Source organism: Diabrotica undecimpunctata, chromosome 6, assembly GCF_040954645.1.
Source record: "Diabrotica undecimpunctata isolate CICGRU chromosome 6, icDiaUnde3, whole genome shotgun sequence".
Taxonomy (NCBI): Eukaryota; Metazoa; Arthropoda; class Insecta; order Coleoptera; family Chrysomelidae; genus Diabrotica; species Diabrotica undecimpunctata.
The window spans coordinates 95,294,913-95,314,766 of NC_092808.1; the positions used below are offsets into that span (position 1 = coordinate 95,294,913).

The window sequence follows — 19,854 nt, forward strand, 5'->3', positions numbered from 1 at the left end:
AAAACTTTCTAAACGGTATTAAGAAGACCAACAAGTGGCGCATTCGCCAAACGGTAAAAATTCAGTAAATGGACTACCTAAGTCTGACGTTAAAAGCGGCGGGGATTTTAAAAACCTTTCCACACATTTGTAATTTGTGTGTATTTGTCCCATGAGAAGTTGGAAATATTGGTTTTTGTAATTGTTTGAAGAATAAATAAGGACTTTTGGTTATGAACATTCATTCTGTGCGATTGGTATTATTTGTTGTTCATAAATTTGTAAGGTAAGAATATCAAATTATTGAGATATTTACTATGCATTTTCATATTTTAAAGTTATGTTACTGTATGATTAAAACTTAAATTATTTTTCTACTGTATTCCAAGGTATTTTGTTTGTGGTTTTATCAGGGTTATTTCAACATAAATCAATAAATTATTGAATTTATTTACGAAATTGAAAAATATTTATATTAATGTTTTATTCTTTTTTCATTGCCAGTGATTTTATCGTGTTAAATGATAAGATATTCGTTCTCTCGTAGTTTAAATTGTATTATAACATTATGTGGAAACACTTCAAGTTTTTTGAATGTTGTAATAGTTTTTGAGTTTATTTTTTAGATCTGGGTATATAATGGCTAATAAACATGTGTTGAAGATATCCAGTATTACTGAATTTTTCAGTAATGACAACAAAACTACTATTAACTATTTAAACTACGACAAAACTAATAGATTTAGTCTTTTAGGGGATGCAATCACTAGGACTTAGAAAAGATTAAAACATTAATTTAAATATTTTTTAATTTCATAAATAAATTCAATGATTTATTGAATAATTTTGTAATAATCCTGATAAAAACAACAACAAAATACCTTGAAATACAGTAAAAAATAATTAAAGTTTTAACCAAATCATGACATAGCCTTAAAATATGAACATGTATAGTAAATATCTTAATCCTTTGATATTCTTTCCTCAAAAATTCACGAAAAACAAACAATACCAATCGCACAGAATGAATGTTCATAACCAAAAGTCCTTATTTATTCTTCAAACAATTAAAAATGTAATATTTCCAACTTCTTATGGGACAAATACAAACAACTCAGAAATGTTTGGATAAGGTCACAACTTAGTACATTAACTAACTAAACAATACCCGATCAAATTCAAGAGGAACTACGGATAAAAACATGCGAGACGATAATGTAAAGCTTGTGCTAAAATTGAGTTTTTGGCTTTTCAGTAGTATAACTCTTGAAAAAGCCGATGCTTTCTTTGAAAGTATTAATTAAGATGTGTCAGAGATATTTATAGAACCCCTGGGTGCAAACACTATCACAAATGAGGATGCTGGAGATGATGGTGGAGGCCTCAATGACAATTTATCAAGTCAACAAGACATTAACGGGAATTTAAAAAGATGAACTAGACAACTAAGAAGTCAACCATTAAAACGTGACGGAGTAGCGATGATAAGAGTCAACCTCACATTGTTTTTCTAGCTTATCTTATAAAACATACAAGGAAATAAGTCATAATTATATTTAATCGGAATGTTTTTTGTGTCAATATTCAACTGTTATATCTCACTTTCTTTTCCCAGTTCATCTTAATAAGATATTGCGAAATGCGTCGGTACGAAATTTTTTTAACGATATTTAATTAGAATTTGCTGAGCTTATTTGCTTCTTTACTCTAAAATATGCGTCTTATAAACGTTATCCAGATTTTTTGCTGTTCCCAGTAAAAAGCTTTATATGTTTTAGCAATATATTTGTTGCCTGGGCCTAATAGAGTGGCATATAAACCGAACTACTACGACTACCAGAGGCATTTTCAAAACGAGTTTATTTACAGAGCGATAAGGTGTGGTTGGTCTTTGAGTATATCTACATTTTCTCCTTGCTCTGCTAATAATATAGATTTCACTGTGGATAAAATGTGGAAGCTAAAATTGCTCATGACACTGTAGCAAAAAAGGTTTTAGTGCTTTAGGACCTGTGTAACGTATTAGTTTTGATGAATCTATAGTCGAATATTGTGATAAACTTGGCTGCAAACAGTGTATTCGCAAATAAGTATCTTAAACCCTACTGATGTCTCTTTATAGTGGTAAAAATCCCAACCCTACCGAACATGCTTAAACAATATTTCTTGTTATACGGCGGTATCAACAATCGAGGGCAAAAAATTGTGGTGGCCATTTTATACTTGTGTTCCGGATACGCCAATGCATAATGCTTGATTCTGAAAAAGAAAATACGACAGAGCAATCTCACAATTTGATTTTAGAAGTGTAGTTCAACGTAGTCTTCAAAAGTTTAAAGTTGAGCCTAAAGGTCCTTGTCACCCTCAAGGGATCATAGAACTGAACTTAATAAAACATACGTAGTGAAATTAGGTTGGAAAAAATCAGACGCGTTTAAAGAAAGAAAGAAAGGTATTAAACCATCATGATCATACTTAATTAGTATCAACAAATCTTGCCCTTGACTGTCATAGACATAGGGGGCATATTCTATACACATGACACCCATGAGTTTAAAATTACTGATTTTGTCAAGCTCCTTTTTATTTTTACAGATAACTGTGTATGTCTAAAAATTGTATCTTGGTATTAATTATTTCAGTGCTGAAAGCTGTAGAGTTAAAAGTTACTGGCAATAATAAATTTGAATCATCATCGTCATCAGTGGCATTACAGCTCGTTATGAGCCAAAGCCTTCTTCAGAACAATCTTTTATTCGCCCCTGTCTCTGGCAACTCTTCTCCATGCTTTAACTCCGATAGATTTTGCACCATCCTCTATGTTATCTTGAGACCTAAGTTTTGGTCTTCATCTGGCTCGTCTTCCCACTGGTCGTCTTCGGTCGAAAATTTTTCTGAACGTTGCATCTTCATCTCGCCTAATTACATGTCCTACCCATCGAAGGCGTGCTAATTTAATATATTTTACAACGTCAGGTTCCTCAAAATTTCTATATAACTCAAAGTTGTAGCGCCTACGCCACAAACCCTGTTCTTGGATTCCTCGATATATTTTTCTTTGGTCGTTCTGGGTAAGTGACCACGTTTCACTGGCTTTATTAGTGTTTTATATATGGTAACTTTAATTTTTCTGGGTAGTTTTGGGGCCATATGTTTTCTCAAGCCATAATAGCCCTTATTGGCAAGCACTATTCTTCTTCTAATTTCTTTGCTGACACTGTTGTCTTTGGTCAGCAGCGAGCCCAGGTAGACGAAGGTGTCCACACCTTCCAGTTCCAGATCATCAATTAACAGTCTAGGTATCTGGTTGCCAGATCTAGTACAATACATATACTTAGTTTTCTGTGCGTTTATTTTTAATCCCATTCTAAGTTCAGACGCCCTTAGTGATCGAAATGCTTCGATCAGAGATTCTGTGGACCTAGCAATAATATCTATGTCATCTGAATATCCGACCACTTGTACAGATATATTAAAGATGGTGCCATTCGTATTAATATGGCACTCTCGAATTACTTTTTCTAGTGCAAGGTTAAATAAGATACACGACAGTCCATCTCCCTGTCTCAGTCCATTTTTACAATGGAAGGGTCTGGAAAAGTCGTTTTGGATTCTGACTACACTCTCTACTCCTGTGAGTGTAAGTTCCGTTAGTTGAACAAGATGAAGCGGCATTTGGAATTCCACCATAGCCTGTAGAAGTTTTTGTCTGTTGACTGAGTCGTATGCGGCTTTGAAATCCACGAATATGTGGTGGGTGTCAACTCCGAACTCAAGCGTTTTCTCAAGAATCTGCCTGACTATGAAGATTTGATCCGTTGTTGATTTATTGGGTCGGAAGCCGTACTGGTAGTTCCCCACTATTTGTTCAGCATATGGGATCAATCTTCTGTACAATACGTTGGACAATACTTTATATGCCACGTTAAGTAGGGTGATGCCCCTATAATTATCACACACCATCATATCTCCCTTTTTGTGAAGAGGGTGCATTACACCTAGTTTCCAGTCCGCGGGCGTTTCCTTCCATTGCCAGATTTTGGTTACTAATTTATACATGTGTTTAAAAAGGGTGTCACCACCATTCTTAAAGAGTTCGGCAGGAAGATTGTCCAAACCGGGAGCTTTGTTGTTTTTCAGTTTTAAAATGGCTTCTCTAATTTATTCTTCGGTGGGAGGCGCCCCTTGAGCGTTTTCATCCATTTCAGGCAAAGTAATTTCTATTTGGTCTTCTTCACGACTATCGCTAAGCAGTTCTATAAAATGATTCGCCCACCTGTTTAGTATCTGTTCTTTGTCACTAATTATGGAACCATCTCTGTCTTTACATGCTGTTATTCTGGGTTTGAATTCTTTTCTGCAGCTGTTTATCTTCTGGTAGAATTTTCGCGAGTCTTTTCTATTGTGGCGGTTAACAATCTCGTTTAGAGCGTTTTTGTATGACTCTTTCTTTTTCCTTCTAAACGTCCTTTTTTCTTCTCGTCTAATAAATTTGAATATTTCTTAAATCTTTAACTTTTTTTACGACTCTTCATTCTTATGCCCTATTTGTCATGTAATAGATGTAGGTAACGGATAACCGATATTAAATAAAACTCAAATTATTAGATCGGATAGATTTAATATTAATAATATGATAGATTATAACGAACAAGAAGTACTCACAATCACTGATAATACGTTATTAATAACAAAATAAGTTCTGGTTTTTTCTAAAAAGTTTATTTTATTTTAATTGCCAGATTAAAATAAAATATATATTATGATCGTCAGTAAATAATATTTTCTAAAATCCACAATCAAAGACTAAATTTTTAGAAATGTAGGGAAATCTACACTTGTTCTTACTTTCCTGTAGATGATCACGTTAATTCCATCTCTTTTTTCTGGTAAAAAAAGCATATGCTATAAAACACGTGTCCAGTAATGAACACATAATACTTAAGTTCCATCCGTTTTCTAAGAAGACAAAAATTGGTGAATGTTCATCGACTGCTCATCGCGTAGGTACATCGCTTAATTTGTGGATACACCGTACACAGCTGCTTTGTTCAGATAGTGCCATCGACTCTTCGTCTACTTTCTAAGACATGATTCGTCGGATTTGCTAAATTACCAGCAGCAGCCGATTATATTCTTATTATTCAGCCAGAGGCAACTATAGGACCATTAGCTATTAACTAATAACTTTTTTAGGCTTGTATTAGCACGAGCACGTTAAATTTTAAGATAATATTAATAACTGCAATTTTTGCTAATAAGGGAGAAACTTATATTGTAATTTTAGTATTACATAAAAAAATTATATATGATGGATACCTATTTATAGAAAAAAATTGTTTTACCTGTTTAGCCAGACAATTGGTTGGATACGTAAAAACAATTAACTCATACACTTCCTTTAAATTCATTTCTGACAATTTCCTAACCGTTCGTTTAACTCACTTTCCTAACATTCCCATTGAAAACACTATTAGGTGACTATACAAAAAGGATTGAACAGAAACACACGCTTCACGCTAAGGTGCCCTTCATAGTAACTTTTTTTTTACACAAACAATACAGACAACGGTTAAAGGTAAATGACATAAAAGGAAAGACAATGGGAAATACTACCTAACGTCCTACCATTTCAGATTCATACAACACTGAAAAAGGCAGTTTAGATTTTCCGTTTGGTACGTTTGAAAAATTCTCATAAAATCGATCTAATAGTTGGATTTCGACTACCTAAATAGAGAATAGAAGCAACGTTCTGCGGCGGTATGATTTTTTGTTGGGAGATGGCTTGAAATAAAAATTTTATGGCTTCTTGATTATACCGACATTGAAATATCCAGTTGTTAAGGTCGTCATAACTGCTATTACATTCACCTATATCAGTTTCGGAAAGTTTTTTTTATATAGGTAAGCGTTTACTGTAGCAAGTCCAAAAAGTCATCTAACGCACATAGTATAGATTTTCCGAGAGATGGAAGATGGAAGAGTTGGATATATACTGCAGTATGTATTTTTGCTACTGTGAGTAAATGATTGCCACTCAATTTCCCAATTAAGTCTAACATGTTTCTTCCTAGCTGAAACTAAATTCCACTTGCGCAACTCGTTGTATTCTATACCCACTAAAGTAGCGTCTTTAGCCAAATGGTCTACTTTTTCATTGCCTGGAATATTAGAGTGCCCTTTAACCCACACAAAGTTAATAATTCTGTTTAGAGAAGTGTCTTAATACAAGGAGGACGGACTGTGAGTCAGATAAAATTATATATCGTTCGAAATATAATGTGCTATTAATTATCCAATCCAACGCCTTGGCAATGGCTACCAATTCAGCTGTGAATATTGAGCAATCTAATTTTAATTTGTACTGAAAATAATCTTGAATATTTTCTATGCAAATGGCACAGCAAACACCAGCAGGTGATTTTGAGCCATCGGTATAAATTTTACAAGAATGGTTACAGTCTTCCAGCTTGTTCTGTACTACTAAATCTTCATTAACAAATGAAATAGATGAAGGAATTACTACAGCAGGTTTATATTCATATAGTATGTCATAATTGGAGCCAAAGAATGGAATCCCTTCTCCATTGAATGCATATTGTGATTAATTGGGAAAAGCAACAGTCAGAGTTGGAGAGTTTTTATTTTCCCACCATTTGTTTGTTAGATTTTCAACAGAGAGACAAGATTTTTTTGTAATAAGCTGTATTGATTATTAAACTGGCATTTATGAATAAATTTTTCTGCCAAAAATAGACGTCTTAAATGTAAAGGTGGCTCGTTACATTCTGCCAAAAGAGCTGGTGTGGGAGTAGATTTGAGAGCTCCTAGGACTAACCTTAAAGTTTTGTATTGTATCCGATCCAATTTAATCAAACGAGATTTTGTCGCTTATCCATAGAAAAAAAGCTTCCATAGTCCAAAATTGATCTGGTATATATGCTCTGTAAAATAATAAGTTTATTTTCGGGTCTGCTCCCCAATCGCATCGATTAACGGCCTTAAGGATATTAAGGCTTTTTTCACATTTGGTAATGCAATTATTGATATGCTCATTCCAGGTTAATTTTGAATCCAAGGTAACACCTAGGTATATAAAACTGTTATATACGGGAATTTCCAGCTGAGAGAATTTTAACGTACTAACTTTTGGTAACTTGTGTCTCGAAAAAAATACTACAACTGACTTCTTAGGTGAGATGTCAAGTCCTAGGTAACACCTAGGTATATAAAACTGTTATATACAGGAATTTCCAGCTGAGAGAATTTTAACGTACTAACTTTTGGTAACTTGTGTCTCGAAAAAAATACTACAACTGACTTCTTAGGTGAGATGTCAAGTCCATGACTATCAAAATACTTTTTGCAATAAGACGTATTTACTTTAAGGGCATTAATACATTGTTGAAAAGTTTTTTTCTCAACATAGAAACAGAAGTCATCAGCATATTTTAAAATGTTACGCTGCTTTCCCATAGTATGTAAGTTTAATGAATACAAGTTAAATAGTAAGGGACTAAGAACTGAGCCCTGAGGTAACATTTTGTTAACTATCCTTGGGCCAATCAGTGAATTATTTAAACGAATATGGACTTGTCTATTTGTAAATAGATTGACCAGAACATAAGCACATTTGCTAGGCACTACTAATTTACCAAGTTGACCAAGCAGAAGGTCGAGAATAATGTTACCATATGCACCAGAAATGTCCACAAATAAAGCAACTATATATTGGTTTTCAGAAAAAGTTAACTGGATACCGGTTGCTAAGTGTGAAATGCAATCGATAGTACCTCTCCCTCTACGAAACTCAAACTGACCGTCTGGGTAAAGGTTGTTACTTTCCATTCACCATTCTAATCGATTTTTCATGATTCGTTCAAATGTTTTTAATAGGTATACATGACATAAGAGATATCGGTCTTAGGACATTGGTATCATTAGCTTTTGGGATAGGTATTACAAGACACTGCTTCAAATAATTACAGTTATCAACTTTAATTAGAATATTGTTAAAACATCACGGAAAAATTGAAGTGCTATTATTGTAGGTAAGTTATATATCATAAGATAATTGATACCATCAATCCCACGGGAGGATCTCTTAGAATACTTGATATTAGCAGTTAGTTCATTGATACTAATACCTAGTAGATGACAAAAAATGTGATTTGAATTGATCGTCAGTGGGATATATTGGAGAAGGAATATAGCAAGGAGCTATTTTATGAAACAAATTTTCAACGATATTTTCGTCGTGTAAATACAGATTTTTATTTTTTTTAATTCTATCCCATATTTCAGTTGGATGAGCTTGTCTGTTTAGATTGAGACAGAAGTTGTCCCAACTGTTTCTGCATTTCTGTTTAAAGGTTCGTTTATATTTACCATTTATTTTTTGATATTCAACAAAATTTGCCAGACACATGTTTTGTTTGTACTTTTTGCTTGCAATTTTTCTCTTATTCGATATCTCACGGCACTCCTCGTCCCACCATTTAGGTGATTTGAATGATATATTTGAGGATGGTCTTAGAATTTTGCAAGCTTTGTTCGCAGCATTCGTAATCTGTTTCATTAAAAATATACACATACCGTTGGATCGATGCAGTTTGGTGACATGGAAAATGGTTCCTCTATTTCAGCTGTATACAAGGTCCAATTTGCTTCATTCATAGACCATCTATATAATGGGGGCGTGATTGCATCATTGTAATAATAGTTATTAAGCGTAATACTGATTAGGTAATGGTCTGATCCATACGTATCCCAACTAACAGACCAACCAAGTGTAGGACATACCTTAGATGAAGCAATTGTGAGATCTATGGCAGATTTAGCCTGGCCAGAAGGGGAAATCCTTGTAGCAGATCCACCGTTTATAACAATCAAGTTTGAAAAATGATCTAAAGCATCCACCAAAACTCTGCTATCATGTGAGCATGTAGGTGATCCCCACATGCCGTGATGGGCATTAAAGTCGCCGCGTATTATGCAATCATGTTTTATTAGACTAAATAAATTTATGAAGTCTTGTCTACTCCCCATAACCTTTATCTCTATTAACTGCAATGACGTTAATGTTATTAAACTTAATGTTATTAGTAGGCTTATACCATGTTTCAGAAATTATTACAATATCAAACTTTCCCTCCATCAAAATGTGGTAAAAAGAATTTTTGTTGGTTCTAGCGTTCCACTGAATAATCTTAAGATTTTGTTTAAAGGACATATTTGAGGTTTTTTTGTTTTGTTAAGTTTTAAATATATTATTAACAATATTTTTAATTTTATTTTCAAACTCTGTATCTTCAAAATTTAAACTACTATTTGATAATGGATTCTGTGAAAATTGTTGAAAAAAACTTGTTAAACATGGTAATTAATTGATTTTTAAGTGTTGAAAAATCATTTTGCAGCTCTTTTCCAAACTGGAAGACCGGTCCTGCACAAAAGCTAGTATTATGTTCTCGTCTAATGGGCGGGAAATTGGGAAAAGAATCACTAGTTTTTCTTTTTTTTTGTGTTGATTAACGTTCGATATAAAAGAAGTATTACAGACAAGATGTTGTGCTGTGGAAGTTTTTAAAGCAGGAAATTCTATAACTGAATCAATTAGCAAATTCAAATCAACGAAGCAAATTTATTTTTTTTGTATGAGGCTAGAATAGGCCGGATTGTTAATAATTTTTTCAGCTTCTTTGAAAGATATATTCAAACTAGACATTGCTTCCTTGATTCTAGTTTGCTTTTTAAATTCTGGACACTCCTTATAAGTGGAATTGTGACTATTATTTTTGTAATAAACATAAAAAATATTGCATCTTTGCACACAGATTCATTTTCTGACCCACAATTTCTACACCTTTTCTTTCCCCTACACTGTGAGCCGGAATGGCCGTATCGGAGACAACGAAAACATTGCATAACTGGATTAATATAAGTTTCTACAGGGCATCTAACTTTATTAATATAAATAAATTGGTGAATGAGTTTTCCTTCAAACGTAACAATGATCATTTGACGAGGAACACGTACCGTATTGTTATCTTTTTGGTTAACTCTAGTCATGCGTTTTACTTTTTTAATAGGTACACTAGAGTTAATCATTTTTAGGAGGGCCTCCTCGCTGTAGGAAGTATTAACTGAACGAACTAACCTGCGTTTTTCTATAAGATGCCCCGGAATATATGCAAGTAAATTATTCTTTTCAAAGAATGGATCTTTAACTAATTTATTAGCAATACTACCCGAATTTAATTCGATTTTTATACTATTGCGACCAACCGTACTAATTTCAATAATGTTTTTATCATACTTTTTTAAATTTATTAACTTTACCCAATTTCATTGGATGTAATCTCCCAATATTTAATTCTAAATGTTCAACAAAAACATGAAACTGTCCGAAATCGTTAGGTTTAAATCTATTTGTTAATTGATTTAATAAACGTTGTTTGTCATAATACGAGTTTTTGTCGGATTCTAAGTTTTTGTCGAGTGTATCGCTACCAGATAATTCATTTAATTGATTTCCACAAAGAAATTAGGTTCCTGTAGCTGGCTGTATACCATGTATCACAAAAAATTTAAGTAAAAATCCTTTATAAAAGGTATATATAAATTAAAAACCCAAACGGGCTATGTCATGAAGACAAAACGTTTTCGGAAACCATGTTCCATCATCAGTGTCCTAAAAAGTATATAACCACTTTAATTAAAAAGAACATGAAGTTAAAATTTTGACCAAGGTTAATACAAAATGTGGTTAATACTTACTAGGTGTACATGTTTTGAGCCACTAAATATCAGGGTAAAAACCCGTTAAAATTTATCTGTTACAATTTGGTTTACATTATTTGATATTATATTTTAAGATGTTAGAGTTACCAGTGGATATGATAACATGGCGACGTATGACTCCACATGAGGTTGCTGGTCCTGAGACGAAGTGTCTACTTGATAGGAGACTTGATGATAGCAACTGATTTGAATGACAAAATTGACATGTTAGGTCAGAAGTTTGAACAAAGCAGTCATTGTAAGTTAATGTATGTGTCTAAATATGACAGAAGCCATTAATATTTAAAAATTTGAATAAGTTAAAGTTAAAATAATTTAACAGTAGCAACCATCAATGTTGTAGTATTAAATTGTGAATTTGTCCTGAATTTATGTTAAAAACCTGGAGAAAAGTGTTTTATTGATTGATGTATGTGGAATGAATTGTGTTGAAGTGTGGGTACTGATTGTGTGGGTACTGATAGGCAACCAACTATACATAGGTCCAATGAATTGGTGTGAAATCAGGATTCTAATAAAAGGCCCTTTATGTTTTGCAACATTTGGTACCTGGAAAATGCAGAATAGACATATGTGGGAAGTTGGATGCTTGAGACTTTATTGTTGATGGGTGAAATAGGAAAAATATTTTTTGAAAATGATATTAAGTGACTATAATAAAATACTTTTGTAATGTGGTGTTCATGAGGTATATAACTTATATCTTGAGCATAGAAGGCCCTATATGTTAAAATACAACATTGGGTACCTGGTAAATATAAAAGAATTCTCAAGTTACAACTTCATGAACATAAATAACTTATTATGTGTTATCGGATAAAGTTGGTTAGTTGTTTTATGTTAACAACTATGTGAGACGATTAGAAATTGATGGTTGAAACGTGGTTTTATAATACGTTGATCATACGTTACTCGGCTTATAACTTAAGAAGAAGAGGCCATATCTGTTATAAAGCAACACTAGGTACATGAGAAATATAAAAGGATAAGTTATAAGTTCATGAGCTTAAAGTGGGTAGATAGAGTTAATTAACTGTTGTTGTATATTGACAAGATATGTAAGAACTGCAAAAGTAGAATGTTTGTAGGTGGCTCTGTTAAATTTAAGTAAAAAAGGGGAGAATGAGTAATTTTAAAAAGTTGTTGAGAAGAGAAAAGTCTCTACAGGAGGCTGGGGTGCCGAGGGAGCTATATGGATAAGTAAAATAATATGAGGGATGGAAAGGATGAAAAGGTGATGATCTTGTTTAAACATATATGTGGGTGGTTTTGTGATAGGTAGACTCAACTTATAACTTAAGGAGAAAAGTCTCACTGAATAGGGTTCAGTGTATTCCCTTAACATTAAATCTTTTATCAACCACCTCATCTCACTTCAATTTTAATTTTGAATACAAAATAATTAATACATTAATATATAATCAAAAGGTTATTACACATTTTTAAGTGACTAGCTTCAATTGATAACTATGTGTTCCCTAATGATGGTCGGATAACATTGAAAACATTCTGAAATTGTACTTCGTTTGGAAAATTTTAATTTTTTAGAAAAATAATTTTAAAAATATACCATTTTACACTGGAAGTTTTTCACATCACTGTAAATTTTTTTATCATGTATTTAGTTTCTTTAACGTTCAGTTTTTATCGTGAGTACCTATAGTCGACGAAATCTAATATTATTCACGGTTACACCATTCACAATAATACCTTCTGTTGTCGTTATTAAGGCATCCTTGAATATTTCCTCTAAGTACAAGTTAAAGAGCAAAGGCAAGAGTATACAGCCTTGTCCCACTCGTCTATTTATATCTATTTATTTCATTCGACACTTCTTGTTAAACTTTTTTTCTTGCCACTTGTTAGGATTATTACACTATAGATTTGTAAATATTCGTAAATCTTTATCGTCCAATTTAGCTGTATTCAATATTTCTAGCATTTTGTTATATTGGACCTTGGCAAAAGTCTTTTCGAAATCGATTGCACAGATGTATATGTTTTGATTTATATCTCTACATCTCTATATCAGTTCATGAATACTGAACAAGGCTTCTCTCGTACCCAAGACATTCCTTAATTCGAATTGAGTATTGCCAGCGGCAAATTAAGGCCTAGGCAACCTAGGCACGTACCTAGGACTCGTAGTTTTAGGAGCCCAAAAATTATATTTTTAATTTTTTAATTTTTATTTTTATTTAGCAGAAAAACGTGAAATTCATATTTATTGCTAAAAAGTTTCCAAATTATACCGAATCGTTGATTAAAATGTTGTTTAAAAAGTCAAACGTGTTTAAAATGTCACACACAGCTATTTAAAATCAGTGTCTCATGAACGTTACGTATTGCATATTATGTGAGTTTTGATTGAAAATTGTCCAATTAAGTACCCGAACTTGATTGCAAATAGATTGTTTTGGATTCATAGTTAATACATAGTTTTTATCAAAGTCTAACATTATTTAATTAAAATTATATATAATATAAAATACCATAAATTGTGATTTTGTTTGTAATTGTGCTATTGGGTAAAAATCAATTTAATTGAAGATTATTTTCTTTTTTCTTTTTAATACGTAGTCTTTCAAATAAGTTGCTATAAACATTTAAGTGGAATTGTAAAAAGAAAACGAAAAGCAGATCGAGATAAAGTGACAAAACAAATAAAAAGATCATTGGACATGGGATCATTGAACAATTACAATAATCCTCATCATTTTCACAAATTTCGCCTGCTTAAACTCCAGAAATATTATTTGCGTCCGAATCCACTCTGCAAGAAGACCAGCAAGAAAAAACAAGCAATTTCGATTGGAAAGATGAAACAAAATGAGAAAATATAAATTAAAACCATCCCAAAGTAATGATTAAGCTAACAGTTTTGTAAATGATATTGCATTATTACAAATAATAAACAATTAATAGCTAGGAAAAAGTTAAAAGAGATTGGTTGGCTTATACTGAATTAACAGCTTATTGCACTGTTACGTCTGGACATTATTTTCCAAGCAAACAACGCTAATGACAAAAGAAACGAATGATCGGAAAAATGTACATAAAAAATTGTCAAGAGTATGAAAACTCCAGTGACTATATTAACTCAATTTTAATTTTTATAAGAAGATCGAAATTTACCATAAGCATTGAAACTGAACTGGAAAAACAAATGATAAATGAAAAAAAAAATTGGAGGAAATACTTAAACGCGTGGTATTGAGAATCAAATTTATTTCTTCTCATTATTTTCACCTATATAATTATATTAGTGCTTTGGAATATTTATCAAAGTTTGATCCATTTTGCAAAAACACATTAAAATATGTCCAAACTGCGGCACCGGTACTATAAACAATTTGTTGTCAACAATAGTTGATGAATTTATTTCTATTATATCGAAATATTTACAACTGACAATAGTAAACGAAATAAAGGAAGCCAAATTTTACTCTCTAATTATGATTCGACACCTGATATATCTCACGTAGATCAGCTAACTGTCATTATTCGCTATGTTCTTCGACAAGAGGTATAAAAGAAAGATTTTTGGGATTTCTACCTATATTTTCTCATACTGGTGAAAACTTGGAAAAAGTTATTTTAAAATTTCTAATTAACTGGTTTTAGACATCACTAACTGTCGAGGAGTTATGATAATGCGTTTAATATAGAATTAGACAAGATAGATAGAATTAGATAGAATTAAACAACATATTTTTACCACGCACAAATTATTCATTAAATTTAATTGGAAACACGGCTACCAAAATTTGCATATAAATTACCACTTTTTTAATATTGTTCAAGAATTGTACGTATTTTTTTTAAGTTCTACACATAAGTAGGCGGAATACACCAGGTGGTCTGCTCGTTCCGATTCTGTGAAATCCTTAAAGGAAAATTATGAACAAATTAAACACTGTTTATGTCATGTTTCCTCAAAGACAGATTAAAAACCATTAACTAGTTCCGAAGCTGCCGGTTTATATAAAAAACTTAATGCATTTAAATATGTACTGTTACTTAATGAGAAAAGATTTTAGAGAGAATAAATGCTTCAATCAAGACTCCCAAATAAAAAGACCAATCCCTAAATCGAGCAGTTTTAATATATGATTCATTGATAGATTTCATAACAACTGTTGAGATAATTATTTGACAATTTAAAAAAAGAAGCAGAAAAAGTTAAAGATATTGCATATACTAATGATAAAAAGCGGTAAAAAATACGAAAACTATTTCATGATGAAATTACAGAAAATGAAATAAGAATACAGTGGCAAAGAATTTTGTCTAAAAGTGATCTTAGTGACTCTTCAAAAGAGGAATTAAAAGTTTACGAACACGATTTAAACCTAGAAGAATTAATATTATTGAAACATAAAATTTAAACACAGTTCTGAGAATTTTGTAGCCGTTCCAATAAGCAATGCAAGCGGTGAAAGATAATGCTCAGTAATAGTCAGAATAAAAAAAATTTATCATCCGCAATTCAACAGTTAAATTAAAATTAAATAGTTTATTAATACTTTATATCGAGAAAGAGCTATTAAATAGCTCTAATAATTATGACAAACTAATTGATGAGTTTGCAGAATTAAAAGTGTGAAAAATGGCAGTATAATCTGGGTATATTTTTTTAAGTATTATTGTTTGTTTTAATAAATTATGTTTATGTTTGATTGTTTTTAGTAAATTATGTTTATATAATTTTTTTACATGTATATTATTTTCTCCAGTTTTTTTCTTGGAATCCGATAACTAAAGAGAACTACATACCGACTATATGCTTTGAAAGCAATCTACCAAACTCAAAGTATGTGTCATAACTTAAAAATGGGCCCAGAATTACAATGTTGCCTAGGGCCCGCCTTAGCCTTGCTAAGCCACTGAGGATTGCTAACTCTCTCCTCTAATATCGTACATCTTCTGATATGTATGACTCTCAGGAAGATCTTCAAAACACAACTCATCAGACTTAGTGTCCGATAATCACTACATGTATTTGCACGATGTTTCTTTAATACTGTGACAAATGTCGACTCAAGCCAATTAGTTGATAATATCACACTGTCATAAATGCTGTTAAAGAAACCACACAATACTTTAATTCCATTTTCTCCCAAAATTTTTAATATTACAGCAGGAAGTGCTTTTCTATTTTTTAACTTTTGTATTGTCCATTTAACCTAACTGTCTGTTATAGATGAACCTGTTATGGCAATCGTTGCCTAGTGTCGAGTAACTATTTAAAAAATTCCCTAATCAGCGCATCGCCTCTCTAGCCGAGGGCTGGTGAAGACAATTCAATTTTATGACTTTTTCGTCTGAGAATGTTTCGTTATATTGAATATCGTAATATTAATATTTGGGTTATGTACATATAGTCAGTCGAATTTTACCACCGAAGCAAACTGAATTAAATAAAATTTTAAAGTCACATTTGTGTATTTTAATACAAAAGTAATTTTTTTGTAATAGAAATTTAATTTTGTATTTATTCGTACCAGGAGTCTCTTGCAAAAATTAACCGTAGGACATTCCTACCTAACGTAATATTTGGCGACCGTGACAGGACTTATATACGGATGTGCTTAAAAGTTAGTTATTTTCGCTTATTTTAGTGCAAACTTTTTTCTGGCGAATAATTTGGTTTTGTTGTGAGGCTCGGCCAAAGTTAACCTTTTTAAGCGAAAAATGGAATCAGATAAAAAAACGCAGAACGGTACTTCGTAGTGTATTTACGAAAGTTGCTACTGTTTTGGACAATTTTTTAGCTGAACCGGTGGACACTCGACCCTGGCAGAAAATTAGCGTACAGTGGGAACTTTTACAAGTAAAGTACAATGAGCTTTGTGAACTGTAAAGTGCGGTACTTGAAAATATATTGGAAGAAGCTTCCGAAGAAGAGTTAATCAGTGAGATGGAGGCAAAAGATAAATATAGTGCAAGGTACTTTGAACTTAACTACAAATATGATGACAGAGCAGGTTCAGTAAGTTCAGAATCATCAAGTATAAAAGGTAAGCGTGAACGTAAATTACCTCCAATCAAAAAATTTAATGGAGACTTAAAAGATTGGCTTCCTTTTTGGTCACAGTTCAAAGCAGTGCATGACGATCCAACGATTAATTTGACTGATAAGATAGCTTATTTGAGACAAGCCACTGTAGAGTCTAGTAAGGTCAGACGATTAGTGAAGAGTTTTACTGCAATAACCAATGATTACTCAAAAATTATTCAGAGTTTGCAGTCTAGGTTTAGCAGAGAGGATCTCTAGATTGAAGTTTACATTAGAGAGCTCTTAAAGTTAATTTTGAGTCAAGTTTTTAGTAGTTCTTGTAATAGTTCTGCTCTTTATGATATGATTGAAAGTCAACTTCGTTCACTTGAGACCTTAGGCATAACTGCTGACAAGTATGCGGCGATATTGTATCCTCTTATTGAGTCATGTTTGCCAGAAGATATGATTCGACTATGGCATAATCTTCACAGGTTTTAAGGCCTTATGTCTCCGTGTCCATGGAAAATATCGCAGAGATTGCAGAACTTACAACTTTAGAAACAAGATTGAGTGGGCTAATGAGCTTTTTACAGAGTGAAGTTCAAAATGAACAAAAAATTGATTTGGCAACGGAAGGTTTTGGTTTACCGACTGAAAATAAATATAAATTCAATTGTCTCGTTGCCAAGAAAAATGTAAAATTACCTAAGCAAGGAACTGATCAGCCCTTAGCGACCGCTGCTGGGTTAGTAAATTATGAGGTTTACAGGTGTGTATTTTGTGAAGGGCAGCATGACAGTACAAATTGTTTTAAAGCACAAAAATTTACTATGGAGCAGAAACGTTGAACATTATCAGAAAAGAAAGCCTGTTTTCGATGTCTGAAAGTAGGACATTCTTCTAAAAAGTGTAGAGGACGTTTGAACTATATATTATGTTGTAAATCACATGCTGTTTTGATGTGCCCTAATTTGCCTGTTAATAAAATTGATACATCGACCTCAAGTACTACCTGTTCGGAAGAAAATATAACTGAGGATCAGACGCTTGCTAATTTAAATAATACACAGGTTTTTTTACAAACTCTGCGAATAAACATAAGAAGTGCACATGGTACTAAACAAGTAAGGGCACTTATTGACGTTGGATCGCAGCGGCATATATTTTACAAAGTACCGCAGAAAAAATGGGTTTTTCTGCTAAGGGAACGGAAAAGATTGTACATGCATTATTTGGCGGTAGAAGCATTTCTGAACAACGACATAAATTGTACAAACTGCGTGTGAAGGAACCTACGCTTGTTTATTTGATGCCTTAGATCAACCAAAAATTTGTGTAGATATCTCTTCTATTTATGACGGCCCTTGGATTGAGGAGCTCAGTGACATGAATATTTCAATCAGCGGTGTCGGAAAGACAGCACCAAGTGAGATTTTGTTTGGAACTGATATTGTAGGCAAATTGTATACAGGGAGGAAATGTCAGTTACTGTGTGGTCTTGTAGCAGTTGAAACTTTGTTAGGTTGGACTCTTATGGGCAAAGTGCCGGTAGTTGCTTCTAATTTTAGTACAAATATGATTACATTTTCGTTGTTTGTTGATAATTCTTCTGTAGCGAAAGTCTGTTATTGGGATAACTGACACTGTAGAGAAAATGACACGAGAGGTGACGGCCAAAGAGGCTAAGAATTTTTTTTATGAGACTATACGATGTGACAGCGAAGGCAGGTATGAAGTTATGTTACCTTGGTTGAACGAGCATCCTTTAATTTCAGATAATTTAGTTGTCGCTAGAAGAAAGTTAGATAATACTTTAAATAAGTTGAAAAGGTCTAATTTGTTTGAATCGTACAACTTTATATTCAATGAGTGTTTGAACGAGGGTGTGATTGAAATAGTGAATAATCCCGAAGAGAATAATTGCGTACATTATTTATCTCACAGGTCCGTTATTAAAAATAATAGTGAAACCACAAAAATTAGGCCAGTAATTGACGCATCATTTCATGAACAGGGTTGTCCTTCTTTAAATCAGTGTTTAGAGGTAGGGCCTAATCTTATTGAACTTATTCCTTCTGTTCTATTACGATTCAGACAACAAAAGGTAGGAGTTGTGTCGGATATTCGAAAGGCTTTTCTTCAAATTTCTATACATTCAAAGGACAGAGATTTTTTGAGGTTCCTATGGGTGAACTATGAAGGAAAGAAATTTGTATTTCGACACAAGAGAGTTGTTTTTGGAGTCAATTGTTGTCCATTTCTTCTGGGTGACACTATAGAGTTTCATTTAACAAAGGCGCTGAAGAAATGTTGTAATGATAATCCGTATTATAAAAACACAATTGAAAAGCTTATGACTGGGTTTTATGTGGATAATTGTGTGACCAGTATTACTGATGAAAATGAGTTGAGAGTGTTTGTATCAGAAGCAACCGCCCTTATGGAGGAAGCTAAGATGAACTTAAGAGGGTGGGAAGTCTCTGGTAATACAAAAATAGTTGTCCCTGTTCTTGGTCTTCTCTGAAACTCTTTAAGAGACACTCCGAAAACTAATAGTGAAACTTTTCAAGGAATGGAATTGAAACGTCCCATAACTAAGAGACTGATGCTTTCCATAGCTCAGAGTATATTTGACCCTGTTGGTTTTACCTGTCCAGTATCCCTGTTCCCCAAACTGTTGCTACAGAAACTTTGGAAGAAGCGCCAGGGATGGGATGCTCCAGTCGAGAATGATATGGCTGAAGAAATTGGGTTATGGAAGCTGATCATTGGAGCTTCCACATATTTTCAGATGCAAGTAAGAAAGCTTATACGGCTGTAGTATTTTTAAGAGTTGTTCGGAATGATGTTGTCTCAATTTTCCTTGTAGCAGCTAAGAGTCGTGTGGCCCCTTTGAAGACGATTTCTATACCCAGATGGAACTGTTGGCAGCCACTATTAGTGTTAGACTTTATCAGTCAGTAAAAAAACAATTTTCTCAATATGGTGAGTCTTATTTTTGGAGTGATTTTCCACTACTGTTCTTTCTTGGATTCAACGTAAGGATGACTGGTCTGTTTTTGTTTTCA

The 19,854-nt window shown here is 32.9% G+C and overlaps 1 protein-coding gene across 1 annotated transcript; it reads left to right on the top strand.

The window, feature by feature from the left end:
- Positions 1-18,440: 18,440 nt before the first annotated feature.
- Positions 18,441-19,310, top strand: LOC140444532 (uncharacterized). The gene has a single exon (XM_072536291.1). It carries the CDS (start codon positions 18,441-18,443, stop codon positions 19,308-19,310), a length of 870 nt encoding a protein of 289 aa, XP_072392392.1.
- Positions 19,311-19,854: the final 544 nt, after the last annotated feature.

What these genes read in the sequence shown, in the direction of transcription:
- LOC140444532 (XM_072536291.1), top strand. Translation starts at nt 18,441, where the DNA reads ATGACACGAGAGGTGACGGCCAAAGAGGCTAAGAATTTTTTTTATGAG.